We start from the raw sequence: 24,024 nt of genomic DNA on the forward strand, positions 1-24,024 counted from the left end.
TCTGACGGGCTACTGCTGCTGCTAATGCTGTTGCTGGTGGTGATGGTGGTGGTGGAGATAGTGATGGTGGTGGTGGTGAACGTAACGATTCGATAAACCGACGATTTGAATAAATCGACCTTTTTTTTTTATAGCTCTTTATATATTACCTAATGACAAGGTAAAAAAACGAGTATAATATATAAAAGACGCTGTGTATCATATTATACGACGTTCAGTTTTCGATAAGAGGATGCTGAACAGAGAGATAAATATTTCGTCGTTGTCATTGATATCGACGATTAATAATAATCAAAAGAAGAGGATCATTATGAGGATCACTATGAGGACAAGTAAAAGGAGGAGGATAACAACGTGGAAGTTGATGCACCAGGTGAAGTGGGCCGAGATTACTTTGGGTCTTCCCGATGGAATGCGAGCAGCCGATCGAACGGCACCACGACCACGACTCGTCGTAGACGACCAAGGCGACCACCTTTCGTGTTTTCCCGCGTAATTTGCCACGACCAAAGACCACGGACGGACGGACAGACAGACGAACGGACGGCGGTGGTGGCGACGGCGGGTAACAATAATTACACGCCAACGAACCCAACAACAACGGCCCAAAAATATATATAATATATATTTTTTGACTAAACAATTCACAAACGAGGAACGACCCCTCCCCCCCTCCACACACACACACTCATTGGTTATTGCCTTTTATATATTTTTCTTTCTCTTTTTCTATTCTTCCAAGTCTCTTGTATAATTTCTGTCTTTTTGTCTTTTCTACTTTTATTTATTTTCCTTTCTTTTATCAAGTTAAATAATCTAATCCCGACCGATTTAAAAAGACTTTCTCGAACGATCTTCGAATTTAAATCCTCTCCCCTCCCCCCCCGAATATCTTTTTTCTCTCTCTTTTATATATTTGTTTTTTTTTGTTTCGTCCAAAAAAAAAATACGCAACGCTTAAAGTTGTATTATTATCCATCCGATGTCAGATTAAAACGGATCATTATATTAGCACCACTTAAACGTTCCGACTAAAAACTGACGACAAAATATCGTTATCCTCGTATAACGAAAATCTAAAATATGGATTGCTGCAACTACGTCGAAGCGTACACCCCTGGCAATCATTTTTATCAACAACAACAACAACAACCACAACCACAACATCTACATCATCATCAACATCATCAACAACAACAACAATTGCAACAGCAACAGCAACAGCAACAGCTGCAACATCAGCAGCAACAACAGCAAGCCTACTTTTGTTACAACAATGCTAGTGTTGCTCCATACGCGAATTATGGTACCTCACCGATCTCGAACATGCTCGAGACTAATGCACGTTACAATTCTGCTGTTGTGCCAGCTGCTTATCATCCGACAGGTAGAATAATAATTAATCAATCTACCCCCCACCCCTCACCCCCGATTGAAAATTTCACACGAACAAATTCGCCCATTTTAGAGACAAAATCCTCTACCGTTTTATCGAATATTTTTTGTTCCTTTTTCTGGTATCGTTATACCCTTTCTAGTCACGTACGTTTACCTTTAAAAATTTAAACACCATTTTTGTTTGTTAACCTTCTGTTTTTTAACCGTAATGAAAGAACGTCGATAATAATCATAACGACACACGAAGTGTTGGGCTTCTTCTTCTTCTTCTTCTTGTCTCCTCTCGTAAAAAGGCACATCGACCGGTGGAGGAGGGAGGGAGGGGGTTTTATTCGTCGTCGTCGTCGTTGTCGACATCGTCGTCGGTGTCGAATTATTATCCGTACGATAAGTTCGGTTGATAAACACGATCGATCGGGGTGAGGGGAAGGGGATAGGGGGTGGAAGGATGGGTCGTTACGGTTAATTGGATTGACCTCGATCGTGGGGGGGTAGTAGTAGTAGTAACACCATCTCAAACAACGAGAATGTTACGATTTATATTTCTTTCCAAAGATAAAATGACACGTTTTCGTGATGATAAGAATTCGTTAATACTGGGAGATCCCGTGTTATACAAATATATATATGATATAATTAATTTCATAATTAAAAGGGATAGTTAAACGAAACGGGACGGGACCGTAAACACGTTAATGGGCTTATCCCGTAAAATAAAATAAAATAAAATAAAATGATTTATCTATTTTTACAACGACGCCTTATCTGTTCACAGATTATGTCTACAATCCAAAAGAGGCTAGAATACGGAAAGCTATGCGCGAGCAAAGCAGGGAATCCTCGAGACGTTCGATCGTTCATAATACGATCGGGAATTCACAGAAGAACCATCTCGGATCTTCTTCAACGTCAACGTCAACGACTACAACGATTACAACGACGAAAACCACGACACCACCACAACCACCACCACCACCACCACTACCACCACTACCACCAACATCATCAACAACAACAACGACTACTACTACGCCATCTTCTTTGACTGACGAATTCTTAAATCAACAATCACAACAACGGGATCATCACCATCATCATCATCATCATCACCATCTTGATTGTGGTTCTTCAGGATTAAACAATTACCAAACAGTTCACTTCATTGATCATCCACCACGTCAACAGCATCAACATGCTGATCATCCTGATCGGCCAATGATGTCGCAAGAATCTTGGTGTCCAGCTATAGTAAATGATCCACGTTCTAAGTGTGGATACAATGAGAGGGGAACTGAATGGTATACCGGTGGTGTTAACGATGTTAACGTTGACCAAAGATCACGACTCGCCATGCAACAACATCAACTTATTTTTCAACAACAACAACAGCACCAGCACCAGCAGCACCAGCAACAACAGCAACAACAACAACGACAACAACAACAACAACAGTTTCTTTTGGGCAAACAACCGATAGATATCATCAGTTATCGTGCTGCAGCAGCTGCTGCTACTGTTGCAGCTGCAGCTAATCTCGAAAGAGAAATGATTAGACGTCAACAAATGCTTGCGAGTTATCAACTAACTGAATTCCCTGATAGACAAAAGTGGAATCCTTATCAGGTGATGATATATTCTCTAAATGAAATTTTCTTCAATTTTGAATGATTTACATATTTTCGTAAATTATTATTTCATTTTTTTTTCCGTAGAATACCTCGCATACGCATCATCATCATCAACAACAGCAACAACAGCAACAACAACACGCAAGAACGATCCAATTGCCTACCCCACCGCAAATTACAATACCCTATAATGGCAGACAGGAAACAACTGCTCAAGGAACGTGGGGTCATTTCAGCAGTCACAATTTGCCTACTTGTAAATCGATAATTAACCTTTTTGTTTTTATTTTTTATCTCGTTAATGATTAATTTTTTATATTATTGATATATATATATATATATATATTATAAATAATATGATTATAATAATATTTTCTTATACCAGATGTTCCTGGTGTTATTCGTAACGTTACGATGCACGGAATACGTCAGGCCATATTTTTGCGAGACAATACGTCCAACAGGCAAGATTTTGCTGATAATCAATCGCAAATACCACCTTACGTTTCACGAAAACGCGAACTCGGTGACAATTCTAATCAATCTTATCCGACAACGGAAAATCAGGTACTTATACATTATGTGATTAATATTTAGTTTCTTTTTAACTCTTTGAGTGCTATATACTATCACCTGAAGTGTTTAGTAAGGGACACGGAATACTTTATTACTAGAATGATTGTTTAATTGATTGATTTTACTGATAATTTTACATTTAATAATATATTATATTTAATAATTAAACTTTTGTTTCTAAATATAATTTTCGTGTGACAAGAATCAAAACAATAATCAATATACCAACCAACGTTACATTATTCTGCAGTAATTTAAAAAAAAAACACGTATACGTACAATATAGACGCATATATGCGTCCATAGCAGTCAAAGGGTTAATTGTATTCAAATATAATGTTGTTTGTTTAACCATAGTCAACGAGAATTTAAAAAAATACAAATTAGGGATGTATATATTTGAAAATCTTTACAGATACCCGTAGAAACATCTACATCGGGTGGTATGATTCCACCTAGAAAGTGTGAGATCGTTAAAGAAACGAAATGGCAAGCTAATCCCGTGTCAAGTCCAAGGATTTTCAACGGATTATTAATTCCAGCGACGGTAAGGTAGAACTTTTTAGAATAAAAGTAAGAAATACAATTGTTTAAGTCAGTTTTAACCTAAACACAGGTAAACTTTTCAGCCCTACTCATGTTAGGCTCAAAACTTTTCAACCCTACTGATGTTAGGCTCAAAACTTTTCAGCCCTACCCGTGTTAGGCTCAAAACTTTTCAGCCCTACCCGTGTTAGGCTCAAAACTTTTCAGCCCTACCCGTGTTAGGCTCAAGACTTTTCAGCCCTACCCGTGTTAGGCTCAAAACTTTTCAGCCCTACCCATGTTAGGCTCAAAACTTTTCAGCCCTAATTGAATTACGTTTGAAGATGAATGAGAAATCAATTAGTATAATAAATGAAATAATAATAATGTATTATTTTAATGTCAGTAGATGACATCAAAGAGACCAAGGGATCAAGAAAAGGATTATTACGATCGTAATTCATCGGAGAGTTTCGAATCAAAGAAACCAAACTTAATTCAACCGTTGCCAGGATTTCATCAAGCATTTGGTTCAACGGAGATAGGAAAGTTCTCGAGATCGGAATATTTTGCTAACATGGTTGGCGAGAAGAGTAATAACAATAACGAGGTGGTAGTAGAAGAGGATAATAAAAAAGACGACGTAAGTCGGATGATAATGAACGTGTCGGAAATGAATGGCACGGTTTTACCTATGATAATGATGACGACGACGACGAAGATAACAACAACGACAATTACAACAACAACAACAACAACGACAACAACGACAACTTCAAATTCAACGAACTTTGATGACAGAGAAGAAAAAGTTAAAATTGAAATTGTAGAAAACATTGAACAACAACCACCACCACAACCACCACAACCATCTCATACGTCGAGTTTTGACGTTGCCGTAGTTGAATCAAATGTCAATACTTTTCCATCGTCGTCGTCATCGTCATCGTCATCGTCATCGTCATCATCATTGTCGTCATTGTCATTAATGTCAACCGATGCTTATTGCGGACAACGAACCATTGTCTCGTCTTGGCACAGTCCGCACGTCGGTCCTGTAGGTAGTGAAATTTAATAAGTGTATTATTCAATCAAACAAACAAACAAAACAAAACAAAAGAGGTTGCGAAAGGTAATCGCGACAAAATTTATTCGTTAAGTTTTTAGTGGTCGTCTTCCCGTCGATAAAATCGATCGATCATTAAAGAATGATGAAAAAGAAAAACAAAAAAGAAGTATGTCTCGGATTTTGTTCGAGAAAAATAAAATAACTGTGTGCCAATGTGTGCTAATAATAAAAATAAAATAAAATAAAATAAAAAAATATTATTATAATGATTATACGAGATTAATGGTGATAGTTATTCGTCGTTAAGATGATTATAATAATTATTATGACGGCACAAAAATAAAAATAGCCTTTTTAAATCAAATGAATAAAATTATAATACAAAATGTGTGTGCGGATAATTATGATTAATTGGGGTGTAAAGAGGGGGTGAATGGGTGAACTAAAATCAACATAAATTCAATACAAAAATTTCTTTCATGATTTATATATATATATATATCAACAATATTAATAATAAGTAATAGAAAATAAATCAATAATATAAGAAATATATATATATATAATATATATATTTGTATTTAATGACTTTTTATGTTGAATTTAATACATCCGTGTCATAATTATCGGCACAATTTATTTATACATTTGTGTGTACTTATTACGTACATATTATTATGTTTATACAAGGTGAATAATATAACGCGTGTATCACTTATAATATATCTTTCGTATTTATTAATGTAAAGTAAATTTACACTAAAAATTATTCTATAATTTATTTTATATTATTTTTAAACAATATTTTATTAAATACGTCGACAAGTTTTTGTTCAATATGTGTAAATGTGATCCCGTTATATTATTCAATTTGTATGTTCGGTTATTGATGTTACAGAGAAAAGAAAAATTACTGGAATATATATATATATATGTATATATATATATATTTATAATTCTTTCGTTAGGAAAGAGATATAGAATTGTTCTCTTTGGTGATCGATCGATGAAAGACTTATCGTCTTGCAAGTTCTGACGGTTTTTCTTTTACTCTCTCTTTCTTTTTTCTTTTTTCTTTTTTTTCCTCATTCTCATAAGTATTATTTAAAAAAAGTAACGAGATTAACTTAACGAGAAAAACTTTAAATTAATTTCAATTATTATACTCGAGCTAGAATCAAACTATATATATGAGAATAAATTAATAATTATTGTTATGATAATTAATATTTTAATTAATATTGGTTATACTGTTAAATACTTATGCATTAATATTTATGATAATTTTCTTTATATTATGGTTGTAATGATTTAAAACATCCTAGATTGGTTAAATATATATCATTGTTTATCCTGATATCAATTATAATTACTAAAGTTTTAAATATTTAATTATTCTCAATGCAATGATATTTTGTTTGTTTTTAATGTTAGTTTACAAGGTTTGAACATGCTTAGATTTTGTTTGATAGTGACTGAAACAAAGTTTTAGATTTTTAATTTTCATTCTTTTTATTTTATGATATACAACAATTATTGTTAATGTTAACTTCATAAACAATTTGTAACCAATTTAATGTGTTCAAATTCGTACAATTATAATAGAAAAAAGAAAAACCAAATCACATTGATATTATTGCATACAAATTTAACAAGATATAATCAATTTCATTAAAATATCATTTAATTAAAAATAATTATTAACTTGGTTCTCATAATATATTATAATAATTATTATATAAAATAAAATATAGAAAAGAAAAGAAAGAGAGAAGTAAAAAAATAAAACACCCGACGAACGTATGTTATCAAATAGGATTATAAAATTAAGCGAGAGCACGTAATCAATGCGCGAATCAAACCAAAAAGAAAATAAAAAAATGATAAATAATTAAAAAAAGAAAAATATATATATGGGGTCGATTAAGATGATCAATTTTACGCGCTGACGTTGCGAACATGAGAGAAGGAAAAGAAAATGGCAGATATAATAAGCAAACGTCTCTTTCTACTTCTAATGAATATTTTTAGCTAAAAAAAAAAAAGAAAAATAATAATAACGTACGATTAAAATCGCGACCAATAATTCGCTTACGGAATCCTTAAGTAAGAAGAAAACAAAAAAGAAAAAATGAAATTAAGAAAAAGTAAAGAAATAATTCTTCGTTAGTTTCAATCGAATAATTAATTTTTAAAAATAATTTAATAATCTTTCATGGTTTTTTCTGCAATACGTATTTTTTTTTCATAACCATATATATGTTGAGTATATTAAATATTAATTTTAATAATAATTTTTTAATTAACTTTAGAGCTTCACAATGATGAGGAAGTTGAGGATTGAAATCATATTCAATTGATAGATATCAAACGTGATACTTTTTAAACATTTGTTATAATTATAATTTATAATTTATAAATATATATAGATATATTAATATAAACAAAAAATTATTTAATTAAAATTTCCGTAAGCGAATATTGTGAATACGCATCGATAAAAGAAATTTTCTATCGATCGGTTATATATAAATTTGGGATATAAATTCGTGTCGGGCATAATTATCCTGTACCTAGAATGGGACCAAATTAATGAATATAATAGAAAGAAAAAAAAAGAAGAAGAAGAAGATGAAAAAGAAAAAAAATAGAAAAGAAAAGAAAGAAGAAAAGGATTCAAGGAACACAACATTTATTTTGCGTTAACCGTCGCACTTTGAGTCCCACGTATTGTCGCACGAAAAAACGTTCTCTCATTCTGTTCGCACGATCGCTCGAAGATTCGATTACCATGCATTGGCCAAGTGTTTTTGACAAACTAATCCTTGTTAAGATATTCGGATTTAACTGAAATCAAATTTAATTGTAAGATCAAATCAGCGGCGGATTAAGCAATAATCTCGTGAGGCCCCGATAAGTCCCCTATAGGGCTCATATAAGTCCCCCGAGGTATTTGAATATCTTTTCATTAGAGTTCGAAGAAAATTATCTTTCTTTTTTCTTAATAAGTTCATTTAATATGTTATAACTACGTAAAATGATTGGTACAATCTAAAATCTAATTTCAATTGATTTTAATTTATTGGGGACTTATATTAATACTTGCAGCATGTCATTGTCTTTTCATTGATTGATTATTTCTTTGCTCTGTTATTCATATCAATTTATAATCAATTGATTCTATTCATACTTTTAAAATATAAATACTTAACTTTATTGTTTAAATATATGTTGAAAGTATTATTAAACAATTATTATAGGACAGATGATTTAAATTATCATTTAAAAATGGGAACTTTCTTGATGATTCTTTTATTTTTCTAACTGAATTTAAAGGGCCCAGAAATTTTTAACCTTTTTGGGACTCTCACGGGACTTAATCCGCCACTGAAAGAGAGAGAGAGAGAAAATAATCTATCGCTATCGATTCACCTAAACTAACACAAAGAAGACTTTTACTTATTCCACACAATTACATTTCTCCTAATTAATGATAAATAATCATCGTAAGTAGTGACCATGATCGATTCGATAGAAAAAAAAAAAAAAAATAATAATGTATTTATTGATAGATTAATCTGACAAATTTCTACATACGAGGAACATACGTCATAAATTTTTATCTCGTTATATATTACTATTATTATTATTATTTTTTTCTTTTCACAGAACGATTTTTCTTTTTTTTTTTTTTCTTTTTTTGTTTAAATAAATATGAAACGTATAAATGAAAAATTAAGGGAGAAAGATATCGCAGCAGCTGTGTTCAGATTCATGCATATTAATAGGGGGAATAAAAATTAAAAAGATATAGTATAGTATATGTGGTATTAATGAACGAAGGAGACAACGTTGCGAGAATATTTTAACATAAAATTCGTTTATTAATTTTTTGTTTTGTTTTAATTTCTTATTTTTATTTTTATTCTTTTATTTCTTTTTTTTTTGAGAGAGAGAGAGAAAGAATGATGTGAAAGAACTGACGAAATAGAAAACAACATGAATTATTGGAAGTTAATAATATTACACACAAAACATATCGAATTTGTTAATTGCATTACGTGTAATTGAAAACAAACAAAAAAGAAAAGGAAGAAAAAGAAAAAAAACAACAAATTATATCTAAATAACGAACTACAGTTGAAACGGTAGGAACATATGTTTGGGGTAGGGGTGGGGTGGGTGACGAGTGGGTGGGAGAAAAAGTATAAAAGTTAATAAATTTTTGATCATTTATCATTCGATCCCTGTATAAGTTGGTGGCACAGTTTTGATATAATCATTTCTACAAAATATTTTTATTATTTAAAATATAATAATATTTTTAAAATAACAAAAAATATATAAAAATAATTATTAAAAGGCAGAGGAGATGTGTTGCAACAAAATAAGACTGCAAATATGTGTAAAAGGAAATGATTGATACGATTGTATTACAAGTGACGAATTGAGCGGGTAAACCAATTAAACGAACGTTCACGTAAGGCCCCAAAATACCAAAATGGTTCCAAGATTTAAAAATTTTCTTTTATTAAGGATTCAAGGAAAATAACGTTTCGTTTTACTTCTCATAATTTTGTTTCAATGTTTTCGATTACTTTTCTTTATTGATTTTAATAACTTTAACGTTAATATAATTTTGTTTTTACTTTTTTTGAGGTTTGACTTGACTTAATTCGTCACTGTATTGGTGATGATGCATTTCATATGACTCTTTGTTTGTCCTATTTCTTTTTTGAGGAGAAAAAACGAAAAAAAATAATATAGAGAAATAAAAATATGACGTAAAATGAATTTGTTTAAAGAAAAAAAAAAGATAGTACGAACAAATATTCGCGAAAAGTCCTAAGTTCGAAAGATTAACAATATGTATGTAAATACGTATGTATATGTATGTATGTAATGCGTGCATGTGCGTGTGTTACGTATGCATGTGGGGGTATAAGCGTGCGTGCACACAACGAAAGAAAACAAAACAAAACAAACAAACAAACAAACAATTTGGAAAATAGGTGAGATGATTTTGGCTCCGTAATTATTAATTAATGAATGAATGAATTAATTAATTATATCGATGATATATAACATTTCGTGCGAGAATACGCCCGCAATTCAAACAAAACAAACGAAAAACAATGGGGTTAATAAAAATTAATCAATTATGATAAACTAAAAATAATTTTATTATAAATCCAACATTGTACAGTTGTTGTAAGAACGAATGTGATGAATAAGCGTGTGTCTGTGCGACAGTAAAGAGAACGAAGTATTATAAAATATGCATTTTTTTATATATATATGTATATGTATACATATATATATATATATTATATTTTTGTTTGTTTGTCCCCAACCATAGATTCCAGAAAGACATTTATCCGTTCCAAGAATGTTTCCTATTCCTATGGCATGTCAAAACATCTTCAAAACAACCGACGTGATCGACGATACGAAAAAACCTAATGAATTATATACACGGGCCGTTAACGATGACTGTTATTATTGGTTCGCTAAACAAACTGGGAATTCGGTTGCCAAATTTTCGAATGGTAACACAGTAAGTACCTTTTTTTATATCGATAACATTATTTTTAATATTATTATTATCTATATAAATTTATGTATATATAATACACCATGAGAAAGTATGAAATCTATAAATTCTTGAAAAATAACTATACCAATTATTTAAAGTATAGAATAAAACAGAATTACTATTAAAATTATAAATATATTACTATTAATATTATCTATATAAAAATATAAATATAATATATATGTATATATTATTATTATTACACATTTCTAATAATAATTGAATTAATAAATATATATATATATTATCGTGAAAAATATGCAATCTATGAATTCTTGAAATAACTAAACAGATTATTTAAAAATATATTATAATATAAAACAGAATTAAAAATACTTCTCAGTGATATAAAAATAATTGAATATGAATTAACGAAAATCAAGTAATTAAAGTTATTGTTAATAATAAGTAAAACAATATTATACACACAGATATGTACAAGGCCACCCGAATGTATTCATCATGCCAACAACGAAGGAGAAGATTGTCCAAATAATACAACAACGGTTACTAATTTGTCGAATATCGAAACTATACTTCGTCGTTACAATGGAAAATGTTGCATACTTATCAACGAAGATGATCAAACAAATGATCAAAAATATATTCTAATTGATACGGATAATAGCGACGATAATAGTAGTTACGTCGAAGAAGACGATGATAATGATAATAATAACAATAATAACGATAATGATAATGATAATGATAATGATAATGATAATGATAATGATAATATCAAGGTCAACGAAAATAATCACCCTTATCGTTACGATAATAATCGTAACGAATCATCCCCCAAATGTTCCAAAGAATAAATTTATTTCGAGTATGGTTTTTCTTTACGTTCAATAATATTTCATATTCGTTCAAATTATTTTTACGTTTATACTTTAGAAAAAAAAAATAATAATAATAATAGTAATAGTAATAATAATAATTCGTCAATGAGATATTTCTATCAATGATGCATTTTATTTTTTGTTTTATTAATTGTATTCTTATATGGACATTGTTTTATTATTTGAAGAGAATGAAAATAATTAATAATAATAATTACAAATAAAATGAAAGGAAAATTAATTTGATATGACAATGTTGCAAAAATTTGCAAAGATAATTGAGTGTCCCCTGATTTTTAAATGATAAAACGGGGTTGTAAAAGAGAGATTTCTTTTTTACTGAATTATATTATAAAAATATATTATATATTTGAAATATATGTCATTTATAAAGTTCCTCTATATTATTATTATTACTTATATATTTCTGTTCGAATTGTATTGTGTTTCAATTTCGTTTTATAAAAAAATTTATGGAAATTTAACCAACCGTCGGCATATAATAAGTTTTAGTATTTAATACAACCTTTTTCTTATTTTTCCTTACCACAACAAAAAAAGGGTCTAAAATAAATAATTACTTAAATAATAAAACCATCCCGAAGGGGATCTTCTTAAAATTTTTAATGACATGTTGAAAAAGAAAAAACATGTGTTCAGATAAAACTGTTCAAACCATCGCATTATACGGAAAATCTATTGTCGTAGTTTTTTGTGGTATAGAATTTATTTGATTTAAAAATGAAACAAACCGTAAGGAATACGATTTGTAAACAATGTAGAAAATAAAAGGTCCGATGATGTTATAGAAACTATCGGTAAAAAGATATTTTATGAAAGGACCCAATGGTAGGAAAGTTTCAAACCGACAGGGGTAAACCAACAAACGTGATAAAAATTAAACGAATGGTTCTTTCTAATCTAAAAAAAAAAGAAAGGAAGAAAGGAAGAAAGGAAGAAAGAAAAGAAGAAAGAAAAGAAGAAAAAAAAGGAAGAAAAAAAAAAAGTTGTATGCTACCTAAATTGTAGGCAGGTAGCTGTATTATATTGTATACATGTGAGAGACAACCTGCTATAAACCACCATGATTCATCTAACGCATCACGAGGAAACTCTAAAAAGTTTTATTACCTTTGCCACTGGGTTGGAACAGCCAGAAATATCGCGAGTGGTTGTTTCTTTCGAAAGATTTAGAAAAAAGAAGTAAACATTAGTTTCATTCATGTTGAATTAGTATAAAACCCCCTCGTGTGTACGTTGTGTATCTACGTTTGTAAATTTTATTTGTATTATTTTTTATTTGTATTATTTTTTATTTGTATTATTTTTTATTTGTTAGATCTGTTCGAATTTTGATGTCTCAACAAAATATCAATTACGTGTTATACGTTTTTGTTTTTGTTTGTTTTTTTTTCAAACGTTCGTTTAAAATATTTGCCAGCTGATTTTGAACGATTAATTGAAATATGTAAAAGTGAAAGTAAAAGTAATCGAAGTATAGAAAATCTAATAAACTGAATATAAAATTAATCAAAATCTTAATTAAATTCATTGGAATATTATTAAAAATTCAAATCGATAAAGAATTTAGAAAATTTCGTTTAGATTTATACCAACGAGTTGAATTTGTACGAGTCTCGCACACATCAAACGCAAATAAATCACGAATACCTTTACATATACGTATATGTACCAATACAACAAACAAAAAACGGTCCTGGTCAAAAATGTTCCCGGCCAGTCAAGAAAAAAAGAAAGAAAGAAAGAAAGAAAAGAGTGATTCTTACGAGTCGTACAATTTCTGTTGATTTTACTAATTTAAGATGAAAAAGTAAGACTCCGAAAAATTCCATCTCTTTGGTAGCTTACCTTGTTGACTTCTCGCAATCAAAAACTCAGAACAAGCTAACAATGGTTAATATGTATCTTTCGAAATAATGGAAGACCCCACGATGATCGAATGACCACTAACGTGAAACCAATGAGTGTATAAAGTAATGTTTAAACACTTTTATAATATGAACAACAACGAACAATGAAAACGTCGCACTTAACATATCATTCGTTTAAAATAACAAAATACTTCACGCAGCATATATTTCACGATTATACGTACAAAAATAATTAAATTGTTATAACAAAAAAATAAAAAAGAAGGAAACATTCAACATACTGTATAAAAAAATAAAAAATCAGATCGTTGATACTCGTTTAAAAAAAAAAAAAGAAAAGGAAAGAAAAGAAAAGAAAAGAGTGTTCATCGAATAAACGTTAAATCTAAAAATCTAAAAATCGAATAAAATGCGAATACAAATTACGCGAATTTCGGATCTAGGACGACTTAGATTAAAACACGAAAAACAAAAAAGAAAAAGGGGGGTTCGTCGTATTACAACACGTCGTTTGGTGCCGTTTTAAAGAATAAGAAACGTTCCTGTCTTCTCTTGTCTTTCGTGAATAAACTTGAAACGAGATCGGTCAAAACTGATGATGATGATGATAGGGCGGACTTGACTAACTCCCCCGTTAACTTAAATACGATGAATAAGCCAATCCATGATGGCGGATAAAATGGTAGCGTGGCCGAACGACAATTGGCTTACGGGTGGAATTAGAGGCGGTAACGAGTAACGTCCTTGAACGGTCTAGATGGAGGTGGTAACCAGTAATATTGTTTCTTTCGAGTTTCACCGAACGGTTTGTGAAAGAAAATAGCCAATGCGGAAAGAACTCGTGGCAGCGACTGCCATGTTTTTGCTTGGTATAACATTATCCTGATGAAAAAAGGAAAATAACAGCGATGGTGATGGTGGTGGCAGTGGTGTTGGTGTTGGGGGAGGGGGAGGAAGGGGTAGGGTTAGACTCTTTGTAATTCCTGTCTTTTAATTAGCACCCTGAAGGAACACCTTAACGGAGTTGGTCAACCAAGAAAAGAGGAGGATGGATGGATACGTATGGTAGTAACGTTTCTTCTTTTAGGAACCCGACAGACCACCTTCTGTCTGTTCTCTATCAAGTGAAGATAGAGAAGGAAAGGTCGTTTGAGGAGAAACTGAGAGGTGTTGCCCGTCAGTCTTCGGTTCGTCTTCGCCGGATAGTGTGAAATATCGCGACCAAGTGTTACGAGTTTCTCATTTTACCTCCACGAGGAGGGTTGGTGCGGTGGTTACTTCTCAAAAGCTAGTTGAGAAGAAATCTGGTGTTGCTAGGTGCCGACGATCGACGATCGACGACGACGACGACGACGACGACGACGACATCCGCGTTCAACGTTCTCCACTCCCTCTACTTTTGTTTTTTGTTTTCTTTCTTTTTGTTTTATTTTCTTTTCTTTTCTATCCATACAATCTAACAAACTATTACTGTTGTCTCATTGACGGTGAAGATTTTTCGTTCGATATATCAATTTATCTAATTTCCATTTAGTTTTTTTCTTTTTTTTAATTCCGATCACACACACATTCGTCAACTTTAAGAGAGGAATTAAGCGTGAATTTGATCGAAAAGAAAAAAAGAAAAAAAAGAAAAAAAAAGAGGAGAATAAGATGCAACCTGGTAATAATAATCTTGTTGGCGTTACTTCCGTTCGTTCGAATTGTCGTGAAAAGGAACGACATAATAGGGGACAGGAACAACAAGATAACGATAATGAACACGAATTAGAACAAGAAAACGATGTTGGACAATTAAGAACGACTTCTAAGGATAATAATAAAAAATCTAACAACGATGATCGGGATACATTGTCCAGGCAAAATATTTGCGTTAGTTCGATGTCGTCAAATACAAATTTACCATTGTCACTTTCGTTAGAGGACAGAGAATTATGGACTAGATTTCAGTGTATTACTAATGAAATGATCGTCACGAAGAACGGAAGGTAAGAATAATGATGATGATCAATGATGATCAATGATGATGATGATGATGAACACATTTTTTATATTTTTTATATTTAAATCGTAAGCTTATAGTCTGATCATTAATTTCATTTTTGATTATCGATAAATATGAAAATTATATATATATAAATATATATTATATATTATTATATATAATTAAAATTAAATTTATAAAAAATAAAAATAATTTATACGAGTAATTTACAAAATATTTGTATCATTGTGCAGTAGTAGTATTCGTACAAATGTTAATTATGTTTATATACGAAATATGTTTATATGTTTATGTTTATATATAATTTTAATGTGTATATCATTTCGTATAATTAATAATAGTACATGAATTTAGAAATTAGCAGAAATTTACAAATTATTACGTTAGTTTAAACATTTGATCGTGTACAAAGAATATATTTAATAATTAATAATATAAATATTACAATGACTAGAATCATATTAAATAAATAATCTCTTTGATTTAAGATATGAAATATAAAAAAAAAGGGTAGAAAATATAAAACCTAATAAGATTGTTTAAAATAATAAAAATATTTCAAATGGATAATACCGTTTGAAATAATCGTAGAAACTTTAAATATGTGGCAGATACACAATTATCCAAATATATTTGTAAAAAAACATTGCAATTGTTTATGTTTCGATTGTATCATCGATTCTTATTGAATTATAATTGTATTTTCGATAATGAAAATCGTGTAAGTAGGCACACGCGACTAATAGTACGAGCCGTTCGTGAAGAAGAAGAAGAAAAAAGAAAAAAAACATTAAGAAAGAGCAAAAATGAAAATATATCCAATGAAAGAAACACATCATTTGGTTGGGAGAATGAAGAAGTATAATATTGTGTCGGTAATAAAATTTTACGATAGTCACGATTCTTCTTGTTCTTCTTTTTCTTCGTAAAAACGTTCTCGAGACACGTTGCGTCGGGGTTTTCGAAAAAGCAAGCATGCAGACGGCGGGCGGACACCTGCAACTTCTGAAGTTTTGCCGACGGGACTGTCTTTTTAAAAAATCTTGTCTAACAACGATATAGAATCTATACTAACAAAGAAAATATAATAATACACAATAAAATGTAAGATCCAAGGAATTTCTATAATATTATTTTTTCTTTCATTTCTTTTTTCCTTTTCTTTTATTTTTCTTTTATTTTTCTTTTATTTATTTCTTCTTATTATTTTTCTTCATTCTTTCTTGCGAAATATTATTAAAACGTAAAAGAATTCGTTGTAAATAATAAATAACAATAATAATATTAATAATAATTATATTATCTTAATTAAATGTAAGGACAAGTAGATGAGAAACAAAAAAAAGAAAAGGAAAGAAAAGAAGAAGAAGAAAAAGACAATGACGAACTATATATGAGAAGAAATAGAACAACTAAGTTGCAAATTGAACTAATTGAGTCTAATAATAATAATAATACCTAGCATATTTGTGTTTCTTGCAACTAACCACGCCAACGTATATTATATTCTCATCTTACATGAGAAAAAAAAGAATTATATATTTTCTTTAGCTGTAAAACAATATTGACTAACTTCAATTTAATTGTAAATGAAATTAATCTTCTTTTATTTTTTCGGTTTTTTCTTTTTTTTAGACGAATGTTTCCGGTGGTTAAAGTATTGGCACAGGGTTTGGAACCGGCGGCCATGTACACTCTTTTGCTTGAATTTGTACAGGTAGATCCTCATAGGTAAGAATATTCTTGATATTAGTATTACCTATAATATTATTTATATAATATTTAATACATAATTTATTATATATATGTAATATATAAAATAATATAATATATAAAAATATTCTTTTGACATTGGTATTACGTAATATCATTTATATAGTTTAATACATAATTTATTATATAATACATAATTTATAAATATAATATATAATCATTTATATATATTTATATATTTTTTATATTTATTATAATTGTTATATTAAATATTTATATAGTGTTAATCACACACAGTAATTATATATATAATTATAAAATATTAATTATAAAATAAAATTAATAAAATTATATAAAATATTAATTATAAAATAAAATAATATAAAATAATATAAAATATTAATTATGAAAAAAAGAAAAATGTTTTATAAATAATAATAGATGGAAATACGTAAACGGTGAATGGGTTCCCGGTGGAAAAGCAGAAATTGCACCTCCAAATCCGATTTACGTTCATCCAGAGAGTCCAAATTTTGGTGCACACTGGATGAAAGAAGCTATATCTTTCGCCAAGGTGAAACTGACCAACAAGGCTAACGGTAACGGACAGATTATGTTAAATTCTCTACACAAATACGAACCACGAGTGCATCTGGTTCGAGTTGGTGCCGAGGAACAGAGAACTGTAAGTAATTACATTGTGTATACGTTTTATTTAACAAGAAAAAGTTTGCATTACGGTTTCGGTACATTACTTGAAATATGTTTTGTCAACATGAATATATTATATATTTATGCGTTTCTACGTAAATTTTATTTAAACGTCAGAAAGAAGAAAATAAAATGAAGAAAGATATAACGTAATAAAGTGTAAATAAGATTTTTTGACTAACATTAAGAGTCAAATCCGAATCGTAATGACGTATTGAAAAAGAAAATTAAAACAAAATATATAACAAGGTAAAAATAAAAAAGATATATTTAATTATCGAAAGAATTCTTTTATTGCATATAGGTTCTCACCTATCGTTTTCCTGAGACACAATTCATAGCAGTAACAGCATATCAGAACGAGGAAGTTACCAGTTTGAAGATCAAGTATAATCCATTTGCTAAAGCATTCTTGGATGCTAAGGAAAGACCAACGGATACTCAAACGTATCCTCAATGTGAGTTTCATATAAATAATAATAATAATAATAGGAAATAAGATTAAATTATATATTGTTATATGAATAAATTGTAGACTCTAGTGCTTGGTTCATACCACAACCAACTATGGGATGCGAGTATAGTACAACGTCCGGCATAATGGCACCACAAAATCAAACGCAAAACGTCGTTAACAATCATCTAACACATTCTTACGCCGTTTCTACTGGTGGACGTAGGATGACGCCGTATTCACTGAGACACAAATATACTCAAGACGGTCGGTAAAAAATTTCATTTATTTTATTTCTATTGTAAATATATTTTTGATTATTTTAATTGATATTTTTATTATTTGTATTACAGAGGAACATTTAGACCCATATGGAACTGTACCACTCTTACATTCAACTACCTACGTGACACCATCCAGTTGGTCACCACGTAGTCCAGAATCTTTGCAAAGTTTAAATCCGGCATGCATACCACCACCACCACCACCCTCGCAAGAATGGGCAACCTCACCCTCACCCTCGCCAACTTCTTCCTCTCATACTACCTTAGCCAGAACTGTAGTTGGAACGATGACACCGACCAGTGTTACAGGATGTACACTTTACGTTCCAGCTAGTTTACCGTGTAACTCGATGTCACAGGAACATCCACATAATTCGGATTCGTCGGCTTGGATACACTCCATGGCTTTGTCAGATCAACAACAGCAACAACATCATCAACAACAACAACAACAACACCAACAGCACCACCAACAACAACAACAATCTTATTTAAATTTAAATTTGCATCTACACCATCAGATGCCACCTTATACTACCGTGTCACACGGCGGATTACATCACGTTTTACATCAAACCGATAACGAGACGATATCATCGGCCAATTCAACTGAATATTCGGTTCATGAATATCATCATGCACCTGTATCTCCAGTACAATCTACTACACCTGATCAACATCTACACAAGCAACAGCATCAACACAATATGCAAATGTTGCATCTTCAACCTCTTACGCAAAATGAAACAACAACACCTAATGCAGGAGAATATGATGACCCTTCTAAGGAACATCATCACGTACCCGGCGTTTGTTCTAATCAAACTGTCGAAACTTTAAACACTGTACAATCCGATGACGAACGTAGATGCTTGGCTGTGGTGATAGATCGTCACAATCATCATCGGCAAAACAGTCAATTGGCCAATACCGATCAACAGGCTAATGCTTGGACACCTTTAACACCACCACCAGCTCCTCAAACAACAGCTATTTGATTTACTTTTGTATTAATGTACAATCGAGTAACGTTTTAACACATTATCATTGGTAAAGGTATTAATACGTTTCTGAAAAAGTGGCACCAAACGATTGGGGGTTCGAAGTATTAATACCTTTCTGCTTAGGAAAGATACGCTATACTTATTTCATAATTTTTATTGCAAATCTTATATATAATTTAGTTTTAAAGATATTATATGAGTATATTTTTAAAAACCGCGAACTTTTCCTACTCTCACTGATTTACGTTTGCAAAACGAGTGAGTAATGGTCGCGTTACGAACCATCGAGAGGATAAAATATTCAATGAAATTTATTCCTATAAAGTTTATTACATATACAGGATGTTCCGTATAAAGTTTAACGTCAAATTGTGTCTCCTGAATTATTTTTTTTATTCAAAATATTTTAAGTATAAATTACTTCGTTTTTTTTTTGTCATACAGAATATGTTAAATATGTCAATTAATGTATTTCTTTATCCGAACCAATGACTACCCATACAATCTCTCGTCCATTCAGTTTGACATACCCAACACCATTGAAAACCACATCCGGCTCGTGTACACACCATATGCATACATCCACCTAAAAAAAAATAATAATTATCGAGGGATTCTCTTTGGAAATAAATAATATCGATTAATTTGATTAAAAATTATTCCGATATGGTAATAAATACCGTCTCTTTCAGTAGGTGTCCTACATTTTGGACAAGGTTTAGTTAATATTTGTATAGTCTTTTTACTAGCCTCATCCCATTTAGCCTGAAATAAAAGATATGCATAAGATTCTTGGAATATTACGTAAAATCATATCTTTTTAAATAATAATTATGTAAATATATATACATCTTTAGCCTTTTGGGGATCAATGGTGTAGCCATTAAATATAGATTTATTATTAGACGCTTCGGATGATTGTAATTCGCATTCTCCCATATGAAATCCTTGTAAACATCTTCTACAGAATACGTACTGTAAATTACAGTATATAAATAATATATATATATTTCATGTATGTAATAATTGTTCCTAGTATAAATGACTATTATATAAGCCATTCCGTTTAAAAATATAATTCATATAACGACTTACACCGCAACCTGCGAAACATTGAATTTTACGGCATTCTTCTTCATTCACGCCATCTTTTATAGGTGGTGGTATTATACCCATACCACAGTCTGGTCTTGGACAAAGAAATCCACCCTCCCGTAAAACATATTCCTCTGTACCAAATCGTTGATATTGTTCATACTAAATATTAATATGTATTTCAATGGCTAATCTTAACTGATATATCATCTAGTTTTTTAAATTTAAATAACGTGTACCTGTTGTGAATTAAGAAGATGAAAATGGTGGACTTCTGTAATAAAAGAATTGGGACATCCTGCAGGACAGGGAAGAGTATAGTAACCTTTGGTCGTGTCAAATTGAAACTGACGTTCACGTAAACGTACAGAACAATATTCTTTAAAGCAATCTAGGCAAGTTACATGGGCTCCTTCGCAAGGAAAAACCAATACGGTATCCCTATTGGTATATTGTTAATTCAAAATTAATTATTCAAACATTCTTTTTAATTATCATATAATGTTCTCAATGTACCTTATATCTGTACACGCAAGACAAGGTATGCTCATGGAATTTGGCTTGATATAATAAAGCGGTACTGCCTGGTCGTCTTCACCTAAACTAATATGATTTGCACATTTGAAAAAAAATTGAGCATATAAAACTTGTAATTCTGTTTCGGCATTAGATGATACCGATGGCTCGCATAACTCATTCTCGCAATGAACCGTTATCCTTTTAGGATGTAAAACATCTGGCCAACATTGCGGATCTCTGTCGACTGTAACTGCACCACTGCCACACGATGCACATTTGACTCTTAATTTCCCTGTAGTTACAGCTTTGCACGGTTTTGAACAATATACATAGAAGTGTGCTCGAGTTTCTCGTTGTTCTATTATAAATTATGATGAAAATAATATAAAATACAATTAGTTAATATATTTAAATGATTATATAATAAATGTAAAATACATAGTAATAGAGTAACCATCTGTGGAAGAATTTGTCTGATCTGCTTCGTCTAATGGCAAATCTGTAAGGGTTTCGTTCATCGGTTTACTTCCACTGCTGTTTAGAGTCGAATCAAAATCAGATCCTTCTGTCGTTACCTCTTCGATAGTATTTACAGAATTTATACTCTTATTAAGTTTCTGATGATGACGATTTTGAACAGCATGAAGAATACTTTGTTGACCTAAATCGCATTCCTATCAACAAATATATATATAAAATATATTTTTTAAAATAAGACTAAAAAGATATATATTAAATATCTTTTAATTTATAATATCAATTTTTATATACCTCTATTACAGTTGAATTATGTAGTTCTTTACCAGCAAAAATAATTTTAATATCCTCCGGTGCCATACCCATTTGGGGTGCTAATATTTCTTTAACATTTTTAATATCCCATTTAGGATCTAAATCCACGGATAGAGTATTCCCAGTATTTGTTTTGATATATATACTTAAAGAATTGCTAATTTTCTTTTTACCAAACCATATAAGTTCCAACATTCTAACAAATGCAGTTTTAACTAAATCAAACAAGAAACTCATAATGGTAAGAATGTACACTGTACAATTTGATCACCATTGCACAATCAAAAAATATAATAAACGTTAACAATTAACAATAAAGTTTAAACAAATTTATAAATACTAGATCTATCACAGATAACTCAACATAATACAAAAGAATACAGAAGAACGTATTGTATTCTTTGCATTGTGTTCTTTAATAATATTGTCCATCATAATGTTAAATACATACTATCACCAACTGGTGGTCCCGGTAGTAACAAAAATAAATCTAGATAGATAAAAAAGGAGACTTACGAGCTTCTATCTAAGAATACAGAAGTACATAGAATTATATAATATAATATTTAAGAATTATATATAAAACAAATATTAGGAATTATAATATAATTATAATATTTTCTTTTATTAAAAAATAGAACACTTAACAAGAGCAACAAATTTGCCCGTCGATAATTTACCGACATATTACTTGTGTCGATAATTTACCGACATATTACCCTGCCGATAATTTACCAACATATTATCTTGTCGATAATTTACCGACATGTTAACCTGTAGATAATTTACCAACAAGTTACCCTGCTGATAATTTACCAACATGTTACCCTGTCGATAAAAATAGTAGGTAAAAACAACTATAATAAAAATATTAGGAAAATCTGGAAGTAAAGGGTGTCATCGCTATTTGCATAGTGAGGATTATAAACAAAAAAATAAATAAATAACAAAAAATTCGATGTAATTATAAAAACGAGAGATTAACACGTAGAATGCTTAATTAATTATTTTTTACAATTATGTTTAAGTACATAATAATAAAATCATTTTGAATTAAAATATATTTTTAAAAATATCTATGACACAAAAAAGACGCATTTTACTCCCACCAAGGAGAGAGAGAAACTCTTAGAAAAAAATATACAAACTTTTTACTTAATGCTATTTCTATATGGGGTTTACATAGCTATATAGCATAAGAAATTCTACAGATCGAATTGTTATTAAAAATATATATATATATATTTTGTTGTTTTTCTTTTTCTCAAGATAAATGCATGACTAGAACAAAAAATAGTTGTAATTTTCTCCCACCGTTTAACACATACATTTGTAATGTCTCGTCAAGTGACTGCTACATATTAATTCTTTTTGTTCAAATGTTAATATTAACAATAATACTTGACATAATAATGCGAACACGAGTTAGTCACAAATTCGACGTAATATAAACGATTAATATTGTTATTATATAATATATTAATGACAAATCAAAGTTTTCTATTTGAAATGAACGTAATTAATAAAAACGAAGAGATATTATTCTTATTATTATTTCTTTTCTTTTTCAATGCGCAGTTGTGCAATTATTAAGTAAAGATAACTTAAAAAATATATATATAATAAACGTTAATATGAATATACGAAAATTGAGAATACATATATAACTTATTATATTTTATGAAAGAAAACGAGAGGATTTTGATTATATAAGTATCTTTGTGATAAATCTGTTGATACTAATATAACATATATTAATCCTTTTTATTCGAGGTGTTATAGATTTTTCTTTTAGTCAATATATACGTATTTATAATCGTCAACAATATTAAAAACTAAAACGTCTTTAAATTCGTTCTTTTCGAGTTTAATTAAAATCAATAAAAATCAAATCTATAGGGAGATTCATAAATCTTTATAA

General features: G+C 30.2%; 3 protein-coding genes across 4 annotated transcripts; 2 read left to right on the forward strand and 1 right to left on the reverse strand.

The window, feature by feature from the left end:
* Positions 1 to 4: 4 nt before the first annotated feature.
* LOC122517672 (GATA zinc finger domain-containing protein 10-like) lies at positions 5 to 11,624 on the forward strand. 2 transcript variants are annotated; one of them, XM_043636185.1, is made up of 8 exons: positions 5 to 1,387; positions 2,174 to 3,021; positions 3,111 to 3,282; positions 3,412 to 3,593; positions 4,018 to 4,149; positions 4,537 to 4,770; positions 10,556 to 10,753; positions 11,224 to 11,624. In XM_043636185.1, exons 1-8 carry the CDS (start codon positions 1,084 to 1,086, stop codon positions 11,608 to 11,610), a joined length of 2,457 nt encoding a protein of 818 aa, XP_043492120.1. In that variant the 5' UTR covers positions 5 to 1,083; the 3' UTR covers positions 11,611 to 11,624. The 2 variants fall into 2 exon arrangements, with proteins under 2 accessions (XP_043492120.1, XP_043492121.1); XM_043636186.1 differs by having other exon boundaries at positions 3,111 to 3,243.
* A 2,896-nt stretch (positions 11,625 to 14,520) lies between these two features.
* On the forward strand, positions 14,521 to 19,905 carry LOC122517675 (T-related protein-like). Its single transcript, XM_043636189.1, has 6 exons — positions 14,521 to 15,514; positions 17,167 to 17,262; positions 17,686 to 17,929; positions 18,260 to 18,413; positions 18,491 to 18,676; positions 18,763 to 19,905. The coding sequence occupies exons 1-6, from the start codon at positions 15,180 to 15,182 to the stop codon at positions 19,689 to 19,691; spliced, it is 1,944 nt and encodes a 647-aa protein (XP_043492124.1). The 5' UTR covers positions 14,521 to 15,179; the 3' UTR covers positions 19,692 to 19,905.
* Positions 19,906 to 20,007: 102 nt separating this feature from the next.
* LOC122517676 (E3 ubiquitin-protein ligase parkin) lies at positions 20,008 to 22,677 on the reverse strand. The gene is made up of 8 exons (XM_043636190.1): positions 22,083 to 22,677; positions 21,766 to 21,985; positions 21,309 to 21,669; positions 21,032 to 21,233; positions 20,793 to 20,954; positions 20,547 to 20,672; positions 20,378 to 20,462; positions 20,008 to 20,283 (listed from the first exon to the last, which is right to left on the reverse strand). Exons 1-8 carry the CDS (start codon positions 22,338 to 22,340, stop codon positions 20,174 to 20,176), a joined length of 1,524 nt encoding a protein of 507 aa, XP_043492125.1. The 5' UTR covers positions 22,341 to 22,677; the 3' UTR covers positions 20,008 to 20,173.
* Between the last annotated feature and the right edge of the window lie 1,347 nt (positions 22,678 to 24,024).

The sequence above is a fragment of the Polistes fuscatus genome, unplaced genomic scaffold (assembly GCF_010416935.1).
Source record: "Polistes fuscatus isolate 324 unplaced genomic scaffold, CU_Pfus_HIC Scaffold21, whole genome shotgun sequence".
Lineage (NCBI taxonomy): Eukaryota > Metazoa > Arthropoda > Insecta > Hymenoptera > Vespidae > Polistes > Polistes fuscatus.

Excerpts from the sequence above, each read along its gene's own strand:
- LOC122517675 (XM_043636189.1), top strand. The coding sequence starts at position 15,180 with ATGCAACCTGGTAATAATAATCTTGTTGGCGTTACTTCCGTTCGTTCG. Across the intron at positions 15,515-17,166 it reads ATCGTCACGAAGAACGGAAG|ACGAATGTTTCCGGTGGTTA; the intron begins GTAAGAATAATG and ends TCTTTTTTTTAG. Across the intron at positions 18,677-18,762 it reads ACACAAATATACTCAAGACG|AGGAACATTTAGACCCATAT; the intron begins GTCGGTAAAAAA and ends TTTGTATTACAG.
- LOC122517672 (XM_043636185.1), top strand. The coding sequence starts at position 1,084 with ATGGATTGCTGCAACTACGTCGAAGCGTACACCCCTGGCAATCATTTT. Across the intron at positions 1,388-2,173 it reads AGCTGCTTATCATCCGACAG|ATTATGTCTACAATCCAAAA; the intron begins GTAGAATAATAA and ends ATCTGTTCACAG. Across the intron at positions 3,594-4,017 it reads ATCCGACAACGGAAAATCAG|ATACCCGTAGAAACATCTAC; the intron begins GTACTTATACAT and ends AAATCTTTACAG.
- LOC122517676 (XM_043636190.1), bottom strand. The coding sequence starts at position 22,340 with ATGAGTTTCTTGTTTGATTTAGTTAAAACTGCATTTGTTAGAATGTTG. Across the intron at positions 20,673-20,792 it reads AATGTTTCGCAGGTTGCGGT|TACGTATTCTGTAGAAGATG; the intron begins GTAAGTCGTTAT and ends TGTAATTTACAG. Across the intron at positions 20,463-20,546 it reads ATCCCCAAAAGGCTAAAGAT|GCTAAATGGGATGAGGCTAG; the intron begins GTATATATATTT and ends CTTTTATTTCAG.